A 21,703-nucleotide genomic window follows, 5' to 3' on the forward strand; every position below is an offset into this window, starting at 1 on the left:
TGAAGAAATAAGGCGAGACTACAGCAGCAGGCACTTTTCTGTGTTGTGCATAGCAGAATGGCCATTTCAAACATGCTTCCTTTTTAATTCCAAAAAAGATAATGAAAGCAGTGGTGAGGGATGCTGACAAGCAAGAAAGTTATTTTCAAATTATTTTGTGCCCTCTGGCCCTGCGACCTTGCCTGCCTCACCATAGGTGACAAAACCATCTTGATGGTTTTGATTACTGTTGGAGAAAAAAAAAAATCAAATCCCTTTCTGGTCTTGGAATGGCAGCAAAGTTGAGCACACATGCCCTGCTAAAGGTGACCTGTTTGGGGCGTGTTTTTTTTTTTTTTTTTGTATTGTTTTTTCATGCCAGATTCTGGTTTGCCATCCTTGAAACTCCCCAGTGAAGCATTTACTGGCTTTGTCCCTATATTTACAATACCTTTTGACTGAGATGTCTAAGGGCTTTAAACATATGCTTTAAGCAGCGGACAGTCAGGGCTGACATTTGTTACAAATCTTTTCAGAGGGCCATGTGGAAGAGATCTAATCCGGGAAGAGCCACTGCCTCCCTGTGTGATCTGCCACAGTGACATATCACTTGACCTCAGGCACGGCAGCTGTACAGCTAGGTGGAAAAATAGGGCCGGGCAGCAAACCAGGGGATGGATGCCTTTCAGCAGAGCTTTCCTGAGTAAATAATTTTCAAATCGGTGCCTTGGCTCCTTTCTTATTCCTCTGAAAGTTTTGGGTTTAGATCAAAATGAGGTTTTGCACCACTTCTTTTGGATTTTTTTTTTTTGAATGAATGTGTTAACGCGGTCGTGTAATGTTTGTTATTTTTTGTAGTATTTGTAGGACAGAAGACAAAAGGCTGCTGTGATAGATGAGCTGTCGAAGCAAGGCTTCGGGCAGTGCTGCGGGGCAGGAGCAGGGCTGGCATTCTTCTGGGGGCAAAATACTGCGAAAGGCGGTGCTGCCCGTTACGAAACAGGGGATGGCTGCGGCGGGCCGAGGAAATCCTAGCCGGGATCACTCGGGGAGCCTCCCGAGAGCCGTGCCGAGCCGTGCCGTGCTGGCACCGCGGCTGCAGAGGGCGCAGCGTCCTCGCCGGAGCCGCCCCGGGGAGCCCCCCCCACCCCCGAGCCCTCCCGTGCCACCAAAATCTTTGCACACCTGTGCGCTCCCCGGCACGTTTTGGGGTAAGAAAGCGTTTTTCTGGTTTCGGCTAGTTGGATTACTGAAACGATTTGCAGTGCGGTCGGATAGGGCGGGCTGTGTTTGCTGTGCGACGGCTGCGGGTGCTGAAAGGGTGGGGGAAGCCGTCGGCAGCTGAGCCAGCTCCGTCTCTAAGTATGGTAGCGCTGCGCCTGGGCAGCAGCCCTCTCCCCGGCCAGATTTTCTGGCGTTGACATCACCCAGCGTTCAGATTTCGGCTGGCTCGTGTCTGAGAATGACCTTAAACAGGAGGCTGCTTCCCTGCCCACACAGGACACGCACCAAGTTTTCTGCTGTTTGTTGGCACGAGGTGTCTTCCTCACGTTATCCCTCTGTCCATGCAGGGGAGAGCCTGAACATCTGGAGAGCCACCCCAGTTGGCAGCTGGTGTCCCCCCTCTGCAGAGAAGCCTTTGGTGGGTACAATGCTGGTGCTGCCACGTCACTGCATGGCACGCTGCAGGGCAGAGGGAGAGGAGAGGTGTCCACCTGTGCCACAGTGAGCAGGACACCAAGGTGCCTTGTTGTGGAGAGTGTGCTGCAAAGCAGGGGCTGGAAAAGGAGGAGGGAAAACTCTCCCAAACCGTAAAGCTTGCAGACAGGATAAAGGCTGTTGTAGGATGCTTTAAACCCAAATTGGTTGAAGTCCAATCTTGATGGGACCTTAGAGGGCAAGTGGTAAGGTGCAGCGTCCGTCCCCAGGTATGTGACAATCCCAGCTGTACAAAGACACAGGCCAAGCAACGCTGGAAACAAACACGTAAAAACAATCTCATTCCAGCCTGCAGCTAACAATCTCTGCAGCACAGCCTCTGCTGGAGCCACCAGCTGCCGGAGCTGACGTCCTCTCTGAGCAGCCCCGGCCCTCCTGCGTTCCCGAGCCCTCAGATGACAGCACGTGGATGTGCAGCCAGCCGTCAGCGGCGCATGCCGAGCGGGTTTGTTACAAAAATAGCAACACAATGGGTCTTCCCATTTTCCAGGGCGTCTTCCCCAGCCCTTACCCTTTTTACTGCCTCCGGGGAAACGTACAGGCATGTGAGGTGCTGTGTCCCAGCTGGACATGAACTGGAGGCATCACCAACTTCTGACAGCTTTACCAACTCTGCAGTTTAGAACTATGCATTTAGGAATTGCCTCAGTTTCTCTGTGACTGATAATGTTTGGGTTATTACATCTGGGCAGATCGTTACAAATAAAATTTGATTTTCACCAGTGACCTTTAATTTCATGTACCATCAACACACACATAAGCTAGGTAGTTTCTGTTTCTGTTTTTCAGACGTGTGCATGTGAATTGACAATAGACCAAGGGAAGATGAGGTCTGTAAAATATTTCTTTCATTTCTGTTTTAATGTTTCCTACTGATTTTGTACTATAGCTTTGGATCACAACTGTGATTTCCTCTGTTGCTGTAAAGAAGATGAAAAATGTTCACCATCCCTGGTACATGTGATGTCATACCTACTGCATTTTTGTTTTCTAGATTTTCTGGATGGGCTGTCTCATGAAAACAGAGTCAAGGATAACAATGATTCTAGGCAAAACTTTTGAATCATTTATTCCATCTTTCTGAACTGGGAAAAATACCTTTCTCTATATTTACACTTGACTTTAAATTAACTTTTGGATGCTTGCAGTAACAGCATCCCCCAACAACAGAAGTCAGTGAGACCTTGTGAAGCTGCATCCCTTCACTTAGTAGCCTACAATAAGAAGGCTACAGTTAAAAAAAAAAAATCTGTACTTTTTTTGGTGTTTTTTGTTTGTTTTATTTTGTTCTCTTTTTCCTGGCAGATTCTAATCTATATAAAGTCTGACAATGTCCTTTCTTCTAAACAATAATATATTTTGTAGCATATACTGTACTTTCATATGCATATCCCATGTAATAAAAATAAACGATATGCATCTTGTCCCTGGAAGGGGCAAAGTCTCTATAGAATAATATTACTGCTGCAGACTGTTTAAGGGGCCTCTGTTCTGATGTGTCCAGTAAAATAATTCCTGCTTCTGTGCCTTCTTTTCTGTTTTGTCTTCCCTTTAGAGTAAACCAGGCCAAATCCTGTAGGACCATGAGGAAACTGCTTGAGAGTAAGGCTGCAATATGCACATGTGCCAAATTGCTGTCAGATTCACAGTCATTTCCTGAGGGCACCTGAACAGAACCGAGGTGCTGTGTCTGAAGTTCTCCCTGCTGTATTTTATCTATTATTTCAGACACTGTTGAGAAGAATATACACTGTATATAAGAGCATAGACAAGTTGTGACAAACCACACAGACGGAATATTAAGGAATCATCCTTCCTCCTGCACAAGGCATTCAAAGAGCAAACCTTTTCTCTTTTGCGGATGGGGAGGACATCAGCATTTCAGTGAGTAGCACAGGCACATTCTGAGTGGTAGGGAAAATACAAAATATATTGGAAAACACTTGTGTGATGACAACTGCCGTGGTGGAACAGACCCAATGGGGCAGATTTGCCTTGCGCTTGCTGCTGTGGTGTTTGTCTTGCTGAGTGTCTGATCAGCCAAGCCAAACTTCCCCGACTTGAAGGAGGGCTCGTTGGGTCATGTATTGATGTATTTATCAGGGCAAACTCTGACCTCAAACGGATTTTTTTAATAATGTCTTTCTTAACAGTGTCTTGCTTTTGCATGTCTGTTTTTACAGTCTTCTGCATTTTGTCCTGCTTTGCCTTTAGCCTTTATGCTGAAAAATGTTAGAACAGTAGTTATCATCCACTAAATGCACATCCTATGTTGTTCTTTCTTGTTGAGAAGAAATCTTTGTGCCTTAGTAAAATCTGTGGCTCTGTTTGGAAAAGTCTTTTTTCAAAAATACAAAGTTTTCACTTAAGGTAGCATAATTTTCTTTTTTGGCTCATTTATTTTATCCCGTTCTCTACCTTTTAATTGCTGTAAAAATTGGCAGACCACTGAGCTGCCAGGGCTATGTGACCCTGGAAAAGGCAGGTGCAGCTTTTGGCTCGTGCCATTTCAAAAGCACTGGGGAGAAGCAATGTGGAATACTATGTGCAATTCTGATCATAGCATTCCTGACAAGGTGTCACCAGTGCCTTTTACAATGGCATGAAACTTCCCTGTGCCTATTAAAAATACCTCAGCTGATAGGGCCAAGAACTAGATGTGCCTTCTAAAAAATGGGCTGAAACTGGAAAAGGTGCTGAGATTGCATGGCTGTGTGACCAAGGGAAAAGAAACATGAAAATATGCCAAGAGATTTGAGAACTCGGTTTCTTTGAATTAGCAAAATCAATGCTGAGAGAGGTTATGGTGGCTGTCTATAGATGCAAAAGATTATGAAGACTGGGGACTATAGGATTTTGTCTTAGCTGATTATCTTTAATAGAGCAGAAAGGGGCCGTCTGATCCATATCAGTTCAGATGAAACAGTCTCGTCTGACTCGAGTTCAACAGGTATGGTTGTGCTTTGTTTCAGTAAGGCACCCTGACAGCCCCTGGAGTAAGGCTGTCGCTCAGCAGGCTTCCTGCTGGCGGTGTCACAGCAGGCTGCAGAAGGTAAGCAGTCACATATTAGTGACATGACCAAATCCATCCTTGCACATGAACATTCAAGAGAGAAAAGAGGACAGTTAGGCTATAGGCAGACTTTTTGCATAACCTGTGTTTTTTGCTTGGCCTGGGAAATTCCCTCCTTGAACTTATGATTTGAGGTCATCTTTTTGATTTAGCATTATTAAAAATGTTTGCTCTTTGAAATACCTCTCATCTTTCCCGTTAGTAGCCTTTACTCATGAATGACGTAAGGAGGACTGTTTTGAGAAATGGGCCTAAGAATGGCCAAGACAAGGGAAGTTGGAGCAAAGCAGAAGTATGTAAGGTAGCATTTGGCATAAACCTGCCTGCCTTGTTTCCAGATGCAGAGGTGTCTGTTCATCTCACAGGGCAGTTTTATTATCCCCAGCATAGCTACTGATGATTATCCTGATGAAAGATAATTTGTCATGATCTGTCCTGCCCAAATACCTACAACCCGTTTCTGGGTTTAGTGAGAAATCTTCCTTACCAGTTCCAGTCAACCTTTGAGCATGTCTCTGCAGAAGGACACAAAACCCAGCAGGACTCCCTTATCACATGGCATTAAGTGACGTGATGCTGTCATTTTCGATACGTGTGACTTCTTGCCTCCGACCCCCATGCTGAGATCTCGTGTTCCTTTTTTCCCCAGGGTCATGTCTTACACAGAGTCCCCACTGTGGCTTTGCTCTGCTGGGTCAAGGGAAACACGAGATGACAATTTTTGCCCTTTCCTATCAATGGTTAAATTGGTAGAAGGAAGAACAGGAGGTCTGTACAGATTTTATCTTCAAGTTTGATTTTATAAAGTCAGGGGAAAATGTGATGACAGACCCACTCCCAGGCTTTGGACCTCGTGCACCTGTAAGAGAGGGGCACAGGATGGCATCTAACAGCTTTCTAGCTGTCCCAGCTTGTAACTATTTTCTTCTGAATAGTAAACATGCAATTCAAACCTTTGCAAAGACTTCTTGTGTTTTTGCAGTGGCCACACTGCAAATATTACGTGCACATAGAAGATCAAGCATCCATGTAGGCTGTTGTTTTCCGCAAGGTTTTGTAAGTTTGGGGGAAACTTATTAAGTACTGTTTCTCTTTCTTTCTTTAAAAAAGACAGGGAGAGAAAGCCTGCATTTTCTGCCATTTCCCAAGAGGCTTTTTATCTGTTTAAACCAACTAGGGATTTTTCACATATTGACATAAGCATTCATTTGCTAATTTGCTGGACATTAAACTGCACAGCATTCGTGAATGAGGCTGGAATACTTGGGTACTTAGTGCTGCTCAGAGCCCGCATCATTCCCAGTACACATATGGTTTTTCCTCCTCTATCTCCTAGATAAAAGTCACTGTTTGATCGCCTTAAGGAAAAGAATGAGTTAAATGGACCAATATTCCAGCCTTGGCTCTAAAACTGGGCCTTTTCAGAAACTCCTCAGCACCTGCAGCAGCTAGGTCATTTGCACATACATAAATAAATAAATTAACAATGAATAAATAATTTAATCCCGCCACACAATGCCACCTTGCAGATCTGATCCTTTGCTCCCAGTGAATTTGTCCATTCCTAATTCTTTTTGATAAAGTCCTCAGATACTTGCTGACTGTCAGTCTAATTTTCTTATTGTTTTCGCTTGATTAGTTCTGTATGACCTAAGGTCGCCCTTAAAATCCACATCTCTCGTGAAGACTCCGAAAGGCCTTCTTTTTTTCAAAGGGATGGAAAGTGCCTGCCATTTCTCCGGACAAAAGCCTGGAAGGTTTTCAGTTATTAGCCTCCTGAAGCAGCCCTTTCGCTCACCCAAGCGCAAAAAAAACTCATTAGGGGGCACCTTTCTTTCTGCCTTCTTTATCTGGCGCATGTAGGGTTTACGTGTTTCAAGATTTTCAGGTCTCGGCTGAATTCGGACAGCCTCCCTTTTAACCCTGCCGGGCTGTGCTGATGCCCTCTGCAGACGCTGGCTGCATCTCTGTGCACTTAACCACCTGGAGAGACGTCGACTTTTTTAGAAGCTGTTTTACACCCCCTTCACGACGAGGAGCACACACTGCAGTGTGTGGTGATTCGCAGCCATGCTCCGGCAGAGGGTGGGTGGAAAGGCAGGCAAGGCTGCCAGCTGCCGATGGGCTCCACGTTCTGCACTTGGCCATTAAAACACAAAAATCAGAGTTCGTGTCTCAGCCACACCACCCCCCATGACCATCGGGGGGGTTTGCAGGACTAAGGCAGCACAGCAGCGTGAGCCTGCTGGGGCTGGGCTGGATTATACCCTGTCAGGATCAGTCTTTTTCAGGCAGCAAGGTAAATACTGCTCCTGTGTAGGCTGAATCACCTCCCTGAGCTGTGGCAGCTGACACACCTCGGCTGTCTGGGCATCTTGCCCTTCAGAAGGAATGGGCCAAGTTTCATCGCCTGCTTTCTCTGGGGCTGGCAGAGGTGATGGGGCAGCATCCCACCCGCTCTGTTTGCACACCATACAGCAGTGCCATACCTGCGGTTACCTTTTAAGAAGAAAACCAGCCTGAACGTGTGCTGGCAGGTATTACGGTGATGTTTCTCACTCAGTGAGTCTCTGATATGCTTGTTAAGGAGATAACAGAGATAAGAGTCCACCAAAGACAGTTGTAATAATAGAGAGTGTTTTCTCTCTCAGAAAAGGGCTGCTTAGTTTCTTTGATGAGAGAGCTCTGTTTTGTCTGGGACCTGAGCCTAAAGAGAGCACAGAAGCAGGAGGAAAATAAGTGGGACCAGGAAGAGAGCAGCACAGGTGGAAGATATCCTGGGCAGGCATAGAAGAAGATGTCTTGCTTCTGCAATACTGTTTCTCCTTGTCCTGAAGAGCAGCTCTTCATCCCTCTGGGTTAAAATCAGGTAGGAGAACTCAGGGCTGCGGCTGAGGTCCTGCTTCCAAGCATGCAGATGGCAGCTTTGAGGCAACTCCTCTTGGTCCTGCCTGTTTTCACACCCAAGGGAAACGGTCTGTGTTAGGCTGGAAGAACTCACCAATGTGACCACTATTTTATTTTTCCTAACTGGCCAATTCCTCTGAAATCCCCGTGATACTAACACTTCACAACACCCATTTTTTACCAGTTCCTCTGAAACTGGAGTGAAATCAGCCCTCGGTAAAATAAAGGCTGAATTTAAAGTAAGGCTGAAGTTGTGTGCAGATCCTTGCAGGTTCAGTACTACCCACTGCATTTCTCTTTCTGCTGCCATAATTCTGAGCAGCTGTCAGCTGGAGTTTAGTGTAACATAAAGTGGAAGCTGCGACCTGCTCCACAGAACAAGGCAGCAGTTACATTACGGTCTGAAGGACAGCAGAAATAAGACAAAAAATCACGAGGAGGAATTGTGTCAGTGTGATAACAAGAAAAGTCTTTTTTATACCTTTTCACATCCATGTCCTTTCCACCAAAGCTATTCAGGGATACTAAAAGCTTGCTGAATAAACACTGCCTATTACTTAAACAAGGAGTGTGAAGATTTAGAAGAAATTAACGCCTAGTGTGTGAGGAGAGAAGAAAGGATTGATTTCCATTGAAAGCAAAGGCAAATTTCTCCCTAGTGTGCAGATACTTTGAAATACGTTTTTTCTATGTAAGCATTTCATACACAGAATTCCTGAAGCCCTTTATTTTGTGTTGGGAAAGGTGGAACAATGGGAGTAATGTGGCTGTTATACAAGTAAATCTAACCAGTGCTGTGGAGGACCTCAGCTTCTGAGCTTGATATTTTGGCGACCAGACTATGGAGAAAGGTACGCTGGCTTTCAGGGAGTGGCTACTGGCTTTGTTTGAAATCACACTTGCTAGAGGGAAATAGTAAAAAGCCCTGCTTCCACCTGAAATCCTCCCCACCTTCCCCACCTGCTCTAGCAGGGCTTGCAACAAGTACATTACAAATACCTGTCAGCTGGGATAACAAGCCACTGGGATACCCTTAAACACGCGTCAGCTGTTTCAGTTCAGTGACAGACTTACTGCATCTTCAGTCACCAGTTACTATACCTTCAGTCTGTATAACAGACATACAAGACAAGGTTCTTTTCTTTTACTTTTTTTCTTTTTAATGAGTAGCAAATATTGCAGATGAGATGGAAAAAACAAGTTTTTACTTGGCTAACTCGCTGGAGACTGAACTAAAATTCTCTTGATTATACATGGTATTTTAGCTTGGAGATGTCTAGCCTCTCTGAAATATCTGGGGAGATAAATTAGATTACTTGCCAGGCAGCAGCGAGGGTGGGATTTGGCTGCCCTGATTTTTCCCCTGCCTGTATATCTGAATCTGACCTATTGATCCTGCATTCCCTCTTGGTTCAAAAGGGGGAAAGAGACAACACGTCTCCAAGGCAAATCAGCTCATTTTAAGGGAAAGTCTAAAATCAGCCTGGTAAATTATCTGCTGGAAAGTCCTGTTTGTCCCTCTTGACTGGAAAGAGAGCTTAGAGTGCTTAATTTGTCCTTAGACCTCTACTTTTTAGACATTTAGTGATTGGTTAAAGTCAAATGCTTACAAATTTTAGTACACCCTTCTATTAGCAGACCACTGAAAGGATTTTTCCTTCATGGTATGACATTGATTTATGACAAAACAATTTTTCCAAGTACATCAATGAAATATCCTATTGGTCTCATCTCAGCCTTATATTTTAGACTGATAAAGAATTAAACTTGCCAGCATCCCGTCTGTACATCTGCAGGCCTATAGGCTGTACATACAGCATGCTATGTCCTAATCTTACACTCTGTCAGCTCTGACGAGATGCTTGAAAGGTTTTGTGCCCCATTTGCTAAATGGTGGTCACTTTCCTGCAGTAACTTGTCGCCTTGAGTTTTTTTCTGTTTGCAGTTATGGTGACTGGAAGTTCAAGGGCCTTTGAGAAGCTGGATGCTGGCAGCAGGGGTTACCTCTCTTTTCCAGAATTCCAGTCCATCCCAAATCTCTGTAACTTCCTGCTGGAAGAGGAGGGAAGTCACGACATTATCTCTAAATTTGATCTACTCTTTGCTTGCCGTACTCAATACTATATGTTGCTTTGCATAGGGGTAGCAGAAGCTCTTTGCTTAAAGCAAAGCTGATTATAACACAGTTCCTAACTGTAACGTACACTGTGAAAAACTAATTTTCTGAAGAGGAGAGGAAAAGGTGCAGCATGGAGAGCTGCAAATAAATAGTTTCTGAGAAGGTGAGCTCTTCAGTGAAGAGCAGCAGGCTGTTCTGCTGCTCCTTTGGAGCCTCCTCACAATGGAAAGGGGGTGCTTTGGCCTCGTAGAGGTAGTTTAGATCCTGCATAGGCATGTAGATGGAAGCTGGCCTTTCATTTAAGTACAGATTATTGTGCCTAGGTGTTTTGGTTTTATTTATGTATTTGTTTTCTTCTTGGAGGAACAGTGTATGCACTGAGAACAGTGGGCAGTGCAGCCTGTTTGGTACATGGCTTCACCTTCATGCTCAGAGTATCTCTCTGTTTAGGACCAGGGAAGGCTACTTGCTCTCCATACACCTCTGCAAACATGGCTGCACAGCTGAGTTAATAAAACGAACATGAGGAGCCACTGGAATATATATCACTTACCTGCTTGGTAAGCTTTCTGCTGATACAACTCCATTGTGTCTTCTCCTCATGTAAGGAACTCCAGCTTCAGGGATCTCCAGGAAGCTTTGCCTCCTTGCAATAGCTAAGGATTTGGTCTGCCATATATACAAGTAGGTAAAAAGTATGTGGAGGTCTTCTATTATTATTATATTTTTTTCCTTTGTTTGCTTTAACCCACTGGCCTTTCTGCAGACAGTGATTTGTAAATTACTATAAACAGTGGCATCTTTAAGCAACATTTTATTGGTTTTTGGATGTCTTTGCTGTGTTACAGTTTTTGGCATTATGCAGCAAAGGATGTGCTCCTGCTCTTGCTCTTTTTCCAAATACTTTCTCCCCATCTCCAGGCATCACAGAATTTTTGCAACTTTTAATTATAAAACTACAAAAAACATAATCTATGAATAAAGTATGTTGTGTAAGAATATTATTATTATCACTATAAAAAGAGGTTTTATAGTGGAATATGCAAGTCTTAGGTTATACCAGTTTCCTTAGAATTTTCCAATATATAGTTCTGTGACATGAAATGTATGTTGTCTCAGGTTTTCACGAGGCTCTTGAAAACCTACAACCCATGCTCGGTGAACCTTATCGATACCTGTTATATTTTCTCATTTTGAAACTGAAATTACATGGGGTTCGTTCCATAGGTGTTACTCTTATTCTGTGCCCTGATTTCACTTGCAGCTGAAGTGGCATCGCCTCTTGCAGTCAGAAATGTTGTACAGGTGGGCACTTGAGTTTGGGGGAGGTAAAAACAAAACAAAAAAAACTAACCCTATATCTTATTCATAAAGGATTGACATTTAAAGGCTGGTCTCTGTGGATTCATCTGTTGACAAGGCACTAACGTAGCGTCTGAATTCCCTGTTCCCTTGCAGGACTCCCCAGATAAAGTAGCCTTTCTTTTTTTTCCTTTTTTTTTTTTTTCTTTTTAATTACATAATCATTTCACATAAGAAGACTCCACTTCTGAGGTCTTGTATTCTTACAGTCATAAAAACTAAATTGCCTGTATTTTTTATAGCTCAACTGCAGAAGTTCAGAGCTCTTGTTAGCAAAAGTATTTATTTCAGCCTAATGAATGTGTTACTGCTGCCAAAATGCAATGCACATCTCAATTGCTGCAGCTTGCAGATGAATATTAAGCAATGTTTCATAAACTCAACCTGATTTGATATTCTGAGTTTGAATCTTCTAAATGACTCCTCTCTCCTCAGGTTGGATGTTCATGGCATTGAACTTTTGGCGCTTTTAAAATCAGTTTTGTTTTAACATGCCACTCTGGGTGCAGCATGGCATGTGGGTAGTTCTCAGAGCTTTAACCTCTAAATGTATTAAAATGTGGTTTTTATACATCTTGCCATAATTATGTTTTCCTAGTGTCCTTTCCCCAGGCCAGCCTTTGTTCCCAAGCCCTTTACACAGCCTGTTGGCACGTTTGCTAGAAATAAAGCTGATGATGTGAGGGGATGGATACAGGAGTTTGGTCAAAGCTTGTAGACCTATTCCTGGTGTTGGAGTAGTAAGCATGACACACAAATGCTTCTTGCCAGTGGTCTCCTGTTGCCTGTTGGGAATGCAAATTTTTGGGGGTAGAGGGTCTGGATGCAGGCTTTGATCTGTTTGATGGTGTTTTGCTTCCACACTAGCTCAAACAAACAAATCCTTGTGATAAATTAGTGAACTTTCAACACAAATCCCCAGAAAAAGGGGGGAAAGCACACTGAGGTGTGACTGCTGTGCAACTGTTTTCGGGAGTGACAGACCTGTGGTGTAGAGAGGAGTTAGAGGTGTGTGACAGTGGGATTTGGGGTAAGGGGCAGAGGAGGCAATGGGGACACGAGAGGCATGGGGAAGGCAGGCAAGGCAAAATGAGGCAGAAGGAAAGGGACAGGAGATGACAAGAGGGGATTCACCAGCAGCATTTTTAGCCAGGCAGGTGCGTAACAGAGCTCGTATTTTGGGGCAGTTTATTTTGGGGCACAAAGCTCCACCAGCAAGCAGCGGTGCTGGCAGCACTACCAGCCCAGGTGTGGCACTGCATCCAGCACCACAGCAATCCCCCCAAAATAGCTATGACCTCCTGGCATGGAAACACTAAAAATCATTAGAAATTTAAAAAAGGCCACTACCAAAGCACCGCACAGTGCCATGGGGCAGCGGCCAGGCAGGGCAGGCCCAGTGGAGACTTGAGGCAGGGGATGTCCATCTGGGGGAGCTCCGTGCCCTGCTGCAGAGCCCAATTACCTGTGGGGCAAAAGCCAGGGGCTGCGGGGCCCGGGGGCAAGCTCAGAGCCCGGCAGAGGCCCATGGGCGGCGGGGGAGGCAGCGGGCGTGTGGGGGACTTTTATCCCAAAGTCATTGTCAAGCCAGAGCGGGGTTTATCCTCCACAGCTAAATGAAAACGAAAAGGACAAAAAAAAATCCAGAATAGCAACATTCGAGATACAAAGACTGTCATGGACCAGTGCAAGTTTGCAAAATTATATGTAAATGACCACAGTTTTGACCGTGGTGGCCCTCTGCTAATCCCAGAGAGAAAATCTACTTAGCAAAGGGAAGTTTTGTCTAATTTGGTTAACAGTGAGCAAAATGCTGAATATATTAATAATTTATATTTCCAGGGAAACACTATATCTTTAATGCTTCAGTGCTGAAGTGTGTGTGTGGGGAGGGGGGGGTGACAATAGCTTAATGCTCACAGAATAAAAATCGTGTAGGATTTTCTTCGCGTCCTGCATCCAGCGCTGGCCAAGAGGAGCAGCGGACCCGTGTCCTCCCGCAGGCGCCAGCACGGGGTGGCTTTGCCTTTGGGTGCCCGTGCTCCCGATCCCAAAGCCGTCGGGGGGAGGGAGGTTTCCCCCCTTTCTGCCCGCCCCCCGGGACCCTTCTTGCAGCAGCCCGAGCCGGCAGCTTGCCCTGTGCCCGCACCGCGACCCGGTGCGCTCAGCACCTCCCTGCACGCCCCCGAGCTCAGCGCCGGGCCCTTTTGCTCGAAGCCCCTTACCCAAATCCCGGGACTTCCCCTCCGCCCCCTCCCCGGGCTGGGGGGCACCTGGGGTCCCCCCGCGGGGTCCCTGTGGCTCTGGGGGCGCTTCTTGCCTCCGTCCCCGGCGCTCCGCACCCGCCCCGCCCCGTCCCGTCCCTTTCTCCCCCCTTGAGCGAGCAGAGAAGCCGCTGGTAAGATCCGGGGGGGCGGCGGTGCCTCTCGGGAGCCCCCAAAAGCTGCCCCCCGAGGACATCCCCGGCACCCTTTCCATCCTCCCGCCGCCCCCGGTGGCGCCGTCGGGGCCGTGCCGTGCCCGCGGGGCGCGCAGCCGCCCCCCCGCCTCCCTCTGCGCTCCCATTTTTGCCTTTCGGGGGGCACGGAGCGGCCCCCCACAGCCTCCCCCAGCCCACCCCGCACCCCCAAATCCCCCTCCCGGAGACAAGAAGGGGCAGCGGCCACACACGTTTATTGCAAGGCATCGCTGGTACAGGCGCCGCGCCGGGGGGCGGCGGAGGAGCGGACGGGGTGCGGGGGGACCCCGGGGGCTCGTCCCCGGTCCCGTCCCGGTCCCCGTCCCGGTCCCGGTCCCCGTCCCGCCCCGTCCGCGGCCATAAATAGGAGTCCGCCGGGGCCGAGCCCCTATAGCACGGCGGGGGGCTGGCCGGGGGGCAGCCCGAAGGCGTTGGGGTGGGAATGGCCGAGCAGGTTGAGGTAGCGGCGCTCCAGCCCCGGCACGGGGGAGAGGAAGGCGCCGCGCTGCTGCCCGGGGCCGCCCAGGGGGGAGGCGGCGGCGGGGAGCGGGTGGAAGGGCAGCGGGGGGCTGCGGGGGGCGCCGGGCCACGGGAAGGGCCCCCCCGGGCCGTGGGGGGCCGGCAGCGGGGGGTCGGCGGGGCCCAGCCCCGCGGGGCGCTCGGGAGCGGGGTGCAGCTGGAAGGGGAGCTCCGGCTCCGGGGGGGAGCCCAGCGAGGCCAGCAGGGGCTCGGCCACGAAGCGCGCCTGGGACTGGAGGAAGGCGAGGATGCGGGCGTACTTGGTGTCCTTGGTCTCCATCCTCTCCACCGTGGTCAGGTAGTGCACCAGGTTCTTCATGCACTCGTGGTAGCCGTAGTGGAAGTAGTTGGCGAACTCGGCCAGCAGCTCTGCTGGAAGGCACAGCGGAGCGCGGCTCCTCAGCGCCCGGCCGCCGCTGCGGAGGGGTTGGGGAGGGGGTGGCGGCGGGCAGGGGGCAGGGGGCAGGGGCCGCCCGCCTACCTACCCTTCTCCCGGCCGCGGGGAAAGTCTGCCGAGTGCAGGGCCCGCAGGTACTGCACCGTCATCTCCAGGATCTCCGCCTTCTCCAGCTTCCCCGAGCTCTGCAAGACGCGGGGCAGGGCGCCGTCACCTCTCCCCCCGCGCCCCGACGGGCCGGCCCCGGGGCCCGGCACTGCCCGGCACGGCCCGGCACGGCTCGGCACGGCCCCCCCCGGCCAGGCCCCGGGGCCCGGCCGCCGCCTACCTGCTTGGCCAGGGCCATGGGCACCGTCCTGCCCAGCTCGGTGAGGCAGCGGTTGATGCGGTCCCTCCGCCGCTTCTCGATCACTTTGTGGGACACCGGCGTCCTCTGCAAAAACAGACGGGGCGCGTTAGCCCCGCTGAAATCCTAAGCGGCGGCCGGGCGCGCTTAGGATTTGTTTCCTTATTTATTATTATTATTTTTTTTTAGGGTGGGGGGCGGCTTTATTATTATTATTTTGGGGAGGGGGAGGGCAGGGCAGGGCCGGCCGTGCGCGCAGGGCGGCTCACCCGCCGCTCCTTGAGCTTGGAGGCCATGGTGGGCACTGCGGGCCCCTCGGCGCCGGGCCCCTTATAAAGCCATCCCCGTGTCCTGGGGGGGACGGGGGGCCTTCACGGGCCCGCTGATCCCATAGGATTAGGGAGAGCCGCGCCGGGGAATGTATGCATTAAAGATCAGGGTGGAAGGGGGCGAGAGAGAGGGCCGGGGGGACGCTCCTTCCCTCGCCCCCTCTCCCTCCTTCCCCCCTCGCCCCGCGGCCGGGGGGGGCCCAGCTGTGTCGCCCCACGTGGAGCCGGCATCGCACGTGATGGCCCCGCGGGGCCGAGCCGGGCCGGGCCGGGCCGGGCCGGGGAGCGGGGCGCAGGGCGCAGCGTCTGTGCCAGCCGGGGCCGCCCGCTCCCCGCGCCCGCCGCCCCCCGGCACCCCCGCCCCTCCCCGGCCCCGGCGCTGACTGCATTTTAAAGCCTGTCCAGAGTCATTAAAGTAATTAAGTAAGCCCTTAATAGGCTGTTCCGCCCGGTTCAAGGGAGAGCCCTCGGAGCCGGAGTGGCCCCGTTTGTTCTCAGGCTTTTCTCACACGACTTGGTGACACGTCCATCTTTATAAGAGATGGCAGCGCGGCTTTTTGTTTACCCCCGCTTTATGCGGCGGGGACACCCCGGCAGGTGTGGGCCCGGGGGCTGGCACACGACCCCCCCCGCTCCCTCGGCCCCCCCGGCGGCCCGGGAAGGCTCTCGGCAGCCTTTGGCACACGACGCGGCTTTTTGTGTGGTGCGCGGCTGTGTGGTGCCGGCCCGCCCCCCCGCTCCCCCCTTTGGAGAGGCTCAATTTGTAGCCTATTATCCTATAGGAAAATGTCCCATTGAAAAGTATGAATAGTTTCATTGGGCCTAAATTTTAATAATGCGGGTCAAAGAAAAGAGGGGCAAATAAAGAGGGGATCGCAGCTGGCCCGAGAGTGCATTATGCGGTGTCACCTGCGAGCGGGGTCGCCTACAGACCCCCTATTCATTTGCCTAATTTTGGTCAATTTAACAAACTTCAGGAGAAATTATTGTGGCATTGTCAGGGAGGGTAAAGCTTTCTGATCGAATTAACAGCATGTTTTGATCCGGTAAATGTCATTAAAAAGAAAGAAACAATCGCGTTTAAAGGGGGGCTCCGCGCTGAACGCGCCAAGTGGAGACGCCGGAGCGCACAGCTCACAAAGGGAGCAAGTAACTGCCACAGGGGAACTTTTGTACGCTCACATTGCTGCAGTTTTTTACACAAAAAGGCATTATTTCATACTTGAATACGTCTAATCCAACAATTGTCTATTTTCCGCAAACATATTTTCACAGCCCTCGCCGCCCTCCTCTCCCCTCCGCCCGCCTCGGCCGCGCTCCTCGCCCGCCGAGCGCACGGAGCCCCCGGCACGGCACGGCCCGGACCGGCCCGGATCGCCCCGGACCGCCCCGGCGGGGCCGCCCCGGCGCCACGGGGGGGGCCGCCCCCTCCGCCGCCCCCCCGCCGCCGGGACCCCGCCGCCGCCGCCCCGGGGGGAGCCCCGGCGGCCCCGGCGCCCCCGGCCCCTCTCCACGGCCGCCCGTGCGCCTCCGGGGCCGGCCCGGCGCCTCCCGGGACTCCCCCGACGGCCGCCCCGGAGCCCCCCCCGGACCCCTCCGGGCTCCGGGGCTGCTCCCGGGGGGGGCTCCCGGTGCCGTCCCCCCGCTGCCGGCCGCGGCCCGGCCCGGGGAGCCCGGCGCGGCGTGCCGCCGGCCGCTTTGTGCCGCCGGGAGCCGGGTAGCTTGCGCCATATTCAGCGCCGTACAATGGGATTAAACACCAACCGTTATCATCCAAATTAACCAAACCCTGAATGGCAAATGGGGAGGGGGGAGGCTGGTTTTTTTCCCTTTTTTTTTTTTCCTTTTCCTTTTTTTTTTTTTTTTTCTCCCCCTCCTTTCTCTCTCCACCAGCGGAGATGGAGTTGATCCTCTTACTGTCTGTGTTAACCGCCAGCTGCAGGCACCTGCGAGGCTGCTCCCGCCGCCAGGGAGGTTGGTTATGTGGTTATGTCCCCGAGGGACGCGCCGCCGCCGCCGGCCCCGCTCCGCCCCGCCGGGCAGCCCCGGGCACCGGGCACCGGGCACCAGCGGGACCCCGGGGCTGGGCGCGCCGGGGGGCTCGGCGGGGCTGTGCGCCGCCGGCAGCTTCCGCTGCTGGGGTTTTTACACTCGCAGGGAGGCGAGGAAGAGGCTTTTTATAAGGAAAAATAATTTAATATGGATATTTTTGAACGTTTTGCATCCCCACGAGAGCCCACTCCACCTCCTCGCGGCAAAGGTGTGCGCGGCGATTTGGGGCCCCGGCTGCGGCTCCCCCTGGGGTGGTGCCACTGGGGGCGAGGTGCCGCCGGTGGGGCCCCCCCCGATAGAGGTGTCACCCCGGTGCTGGCTCAGTTGGAGGGGGCCCTTTGGGCACCCCTGGAAAAGCATCTCTCCTTGGCTTTTCGTGGCAGCGCCTCGCACCCCCGCTTTGGCCCTTTCATCCAAAAAATCCCCCAAACTTTGAGCCCTGTTGTAGGATCTCTTGGTGCCTGAGGTGGCAGATGGGACTGCCAGGTCAATGCACCTTCAGTGCAAGTATAGTTTGCAGTGTGATTTCAATATAGCCCATGGTGCTGTTCAGGATTAAAAGCCTTTTGTAAACGTAAAACCTGCCCTGCTTTGCTTTTGGATTACTCGGGTTTATATGAACGCCAGTGGGAGGACTGCTGCATTCATGAGGACACACTTTCCATGACTTCACACCTTTTCAGCCTTACCGAGTCCGCATGTCAGGCTCAGCACTGCAGCTTGGTGGATGGCCATGGTGGCAGAAGGGATGCTTGGAAAAGGTCCCATTTTCTAGTATCTCCTTTGCCAACTTTTTTGTGTCAGAAATAAAATTTCAAACTTATATGTAGAATAGCTAATGAATACAGAATTATACAGAATTAATGAATACAGAATTATTTAGGAAAAAATGCTCCACTGATTAAAGCCAGGTGTAGTTATACCTGTTACACCCCTCTATAGAAGCCAATTTACCTTGGCACAAGACCTGACACAGCCTTTACCTGTCATATGTTTCTATGTGTGGCAAAACCCAAGACAGTGTGTGCCGGGTGCTTGCACAAGGCAAGTCCCTGAAGTGGCACAGAGGTGCTCAAAGTTGCCCCAGTGCCACTCAGCATGCAGAGCTAGAGGCAAAGTGGTGTGACCTGAGCAGTCTGCCAGTGCCATCCCTGTTATTAAAGCAACTTTGCACATTTTCCTCTTTTCTTACCTGGGTTTAATCCCTATGTGCATTTAAAATGAAGAAGGATTGTGTTATATTGTGAAACAATTCTCGGAATCCATGCAGCTCTAGAAAACAGAATTTGGTGCTGTGCTTTCCCTCGTGCTTTTAAAAATCAGGGATTGATTTTGAAATCCTGGGGTAAGAATCCTCAGAATTAAAGAGAATCACCTCATGTCAGTGGTGACAAACAAGATGTCTGTAAGCAGGCACTCCGGTTCTCAGGGATAATGGGGGTACGGATCCTGTGTGAGCATCTGGTTCCTGCTAAAATCGATTTCAGTGGCATTCAGGTGGTCTTGCACCTGTGGGGATGTGAGTGCTGGGTTCAGTTCTGGGCCCCCATGTGCAGGAGAGACCTAAACTCACTGCAAGGAGTCTGATGGAGGGCTACAAGATGATCCGGGGACTGAAGCACCTCTGTGTGAGGAGAGGCTCAGAGAGCTGGGACTGCTCAGCCTGGAGAAGAGGTGGCTCGGGGGGATCTCATCAGCATGTACAAATACCTGAAGGGACAGTGAGATGAAGATGGAGCTAATTCACTCCCAGTTTGATTTGGTGTAAAGGAAGTACAATTTTTCAAGGTACAGACCAGATTCGGCTCTTTTGCTCTATTCCCAGCAGAGTAACTCGTTTAGATTCAGGGCTTCTACACCTGTGCACGGCGGAATAAATGGGAAGGAAGTGCAGCCTTTCTGTTTATTGTGCTTCACCACATGTTGCATTATAACTTGACTCATTAAAGAGTCATTAGCAACCATTATACCTCTGACTGCTTTGTAAACAATGCTAATTCAATAGGAATTCAGAGCCTAATTCCCTTGAGAGTCTTTTATAACTCCTAGCCATGACTTTTTTTCTAGCTCAAGTGGGAAAGAGGACCCTTGTGAGAGGTTTATGAATCCTGCATGTTCTACTAATTTTGTGATGCCATAATTCAAGCATGCTATTATTATTTAAACCCTCCATACACAGCCTTAATTGTGGACTTGGAATTTGATGGACTTCTTTTCAGCAAAGCCAAAAAGGTCCAAAAAAGCTGGACCCAAAAGCTGACCCAAAAGCCCATTTTGCTCTAACTTCAGAGAGGCTGAGTGGATCAAACACTGCGCCACTGCCCTGTCCCAGTGGCTTCCAGGCAGTCATTTCATTGGAACAGGCTGCCCAGGGAGGTGGTTGAGTCGCCATCCCTGGAAGTCTTCAAAAGACGTTTAGATGTAGAACTTAGGGATATGGTTTAGTGGGGACTGTTAGTGTTAGGTCAGAGGTTGGACTCGATGATCTTGAGGTCTCTTCCAACCTAGAGATTCTGTGATTCTGTGATTCTGTGATTCTGTGATTCTGTCATGTACCTAACTCTGCTAACTCTGCGAGACTTGTGATGTTGGGACTGGGTTATGGACAGGCTGTGCCCTGCTTTCGAAGTGCAAACGTTGGGCTTGTAACAGTCGTGGTACAGAGAAACAGAGAAGGAGGCTAAGTAATGGGCGACATCCCTCCACCTTCCTGCCTTTGCAGAAACAGGGAGGAAACATCAGTGGTCTTGCACGTTACACTGATCATTGGCTTTTGTGAGATTTATCCAGCGTCAGCCTATGGCAAACAGGATAAAGGGAAGATCTGAGAGACTTTGTGAAGGCATCTGAAGTAATGTCTCTACTGAGAAGTCAAGGGGCCGATGCCTCTGGTTTCCTGAGGGGTCCACCACATCTTCTCATCATCGAGGACTGCAGCCCCAGCTAGCTGGCTTTTTGCAGCATCATTGTTGCTGGTTTTCTGCTGGCACTTTTTTTTTCCTTTTTTTTCTTTTTTTTTTTTTTTTTTTTTTTTTTGTGGATACCGAATGGTTCTTGTTGAAGGCAGAATTATCACATTTCTCTGAGTGCTAGCACCAAATCCTGTTGTAGCTTGGAATAATGGAGTGTCCCACGTGTCTTTGTTCAGGGAAAGAGGAGCTGGATATGCCCAGGAAGGGAGGCCTGGGGCACACAGTTCTGTTAGCTGCTGGGAAAACCTACATTGCAGGAAACTGCTTCTGCAAAGCTTGGGCTTTCCTTCTCCAAGCAATGTTATTTGCCTTTGAACACCACCAAAAGCCCTCTCCTGTTTGTGAACTGATGGCCCAAAGGCAATCCGAGAGGTCCCGATGCCATGTGAAGAACCACTTTGCAAAAGCAGGTGTGAAGTTAGATTACATGTACTGGCTCAAAAACATTATTTCTTTTCTCCACACGCCTTTAGCAATAGCTAAGCAAGTCCTCTTCTCTTACACAGGTGAAACATGGTTATGAAATATAAATACCACTTCTGGAAGTCATGAAAATATTTGGGGTGAGCACCATGCCCTGCTTAGCCTATTCATAGAGTCTCCCCTAGTGCACCACTCTGGTATCAGAGGGAGGATAACAGAGCTCTGGTCCAATCCTGTAGGGCCGTTGTTCTGTCAGAATTGGGTAGCTCTGACATGGGGGCATCAGAAGGTTGCCAAAAGTTTCCCCAGGTAGTCCTACTTAACAGGTAAAGTCAGGAGTATGTTGAAACCCTGGCATTCCCCCAAATTGTTAGGTTGACTGAAAAATCAGGAGCTTAAAATTGTCAGCAATAATAGTAAGCAAACAGAAGCAGGGTTATTTCTGTGGTTTTCTGTTCGTTTTTCCTTTTCCGGCCATTTTGGCTGGTGTCATAACCACTAGGGCAGATAAGTCATTTTTATGAAGCTTGTATGTCAGTCACGGACCCTGAAACAGAAGTGTAAAACACCAAACTCTGTTAGGACGGTTAAATGAAAACAGGATGTTTTCAGGAACACCAGAAAGCGTGGCTGTGCCAGACGTGGTTCATTTCATCTGGTTTGTTTTTAAAACTAAGGCTGCCAGGCTGGGAAGGGGTGCACATCTTCCCCCTGGCTTCAAATAAATCATGTTTGGGGATGGGATAAGGAAAGCGAAGCAGGAAAAGAAAGATGGGAAGGCAAGTGTGCTTGTCAGTGCCAAGCACTGGAGCCACGTATCCAAACGTCTTTTCTCCACAGACCTGAATACATCAGTGATGTCTTGTGCAAGTTAAATGTGCTGGGGGCCAAACCTCCACATGTACAGAAGCACAGAAATGAATCTGGTTTGTGAGCTCTCCCCAGGAGAGGAGTTTCAGCATTAATAGCAGACGGAGATTTCTCTTTTGTATAGAACTTGTCCCAATATACGGGCACCTTTACTGGGAAGGCTGCTCGGCCCTGTCCT

At 49.8% G+C, this 21,703-nt stretch overlaps 1 protein-coding gene across 2 annotated transcripts; it reads right to left on the reverse strand.

Moving 5' to 3' along the window:
• Nucleotides 1–13,817: 13,817 nt before the first annotated feature.
• HELT (helt bHLH transcription factor) lies at nucleotides 13,818–15,577 on the reverse strand. Of its 2 annotated transcripts, none has more exons than XM_027456511.3 (4): nucleotides 15,149–15,577; nucleotides 14,862–14,966; nucleotides 14,622–14,718; nucleotides 13,818–14,505 (listed from the first exon to the last, which is right to left on the reverse strand). In XM_027456511.3, exons 1-4 carry the CDS (start codon nucleotides 15,173–15,175, stop codon nucleotides 14,006–14,008), a joined length of 729 nt encoding a protein of 242 aa, XP_027312312.1. In that variant the 5' UTR covers nucleotides 15,176–15,577; the 3' UTR covers nucleotides 13,818–14,005. The 2 variants fall into 2 exon arrangements, with proteins under 2 accessions (XP_027312312.1, XP_027312310.1); XM_027456509.3 differs by having other exon boundaries at nucleotides 13,818–14,508.
• Nucleotides 15,578–21,703: the final 6,126 nt, after the last annotated feature.

This window comes from Anas platyrhynchos, chromosome 4, assembly GCF_047663525.1.
Source record: "Anas platyrhynchos isolate ZD024472 breed Pekin duck chromosome 4, IASCAAS_PekinDuck_T2T, whole genome shotgun sequence".
In the NCBI taxonomy this organism is placed as follows: Eukaryota; Metazoa; Chordata; class Aves; order Anseriformes; family Anatidae; genus Anas; species Anas platyrhynchos.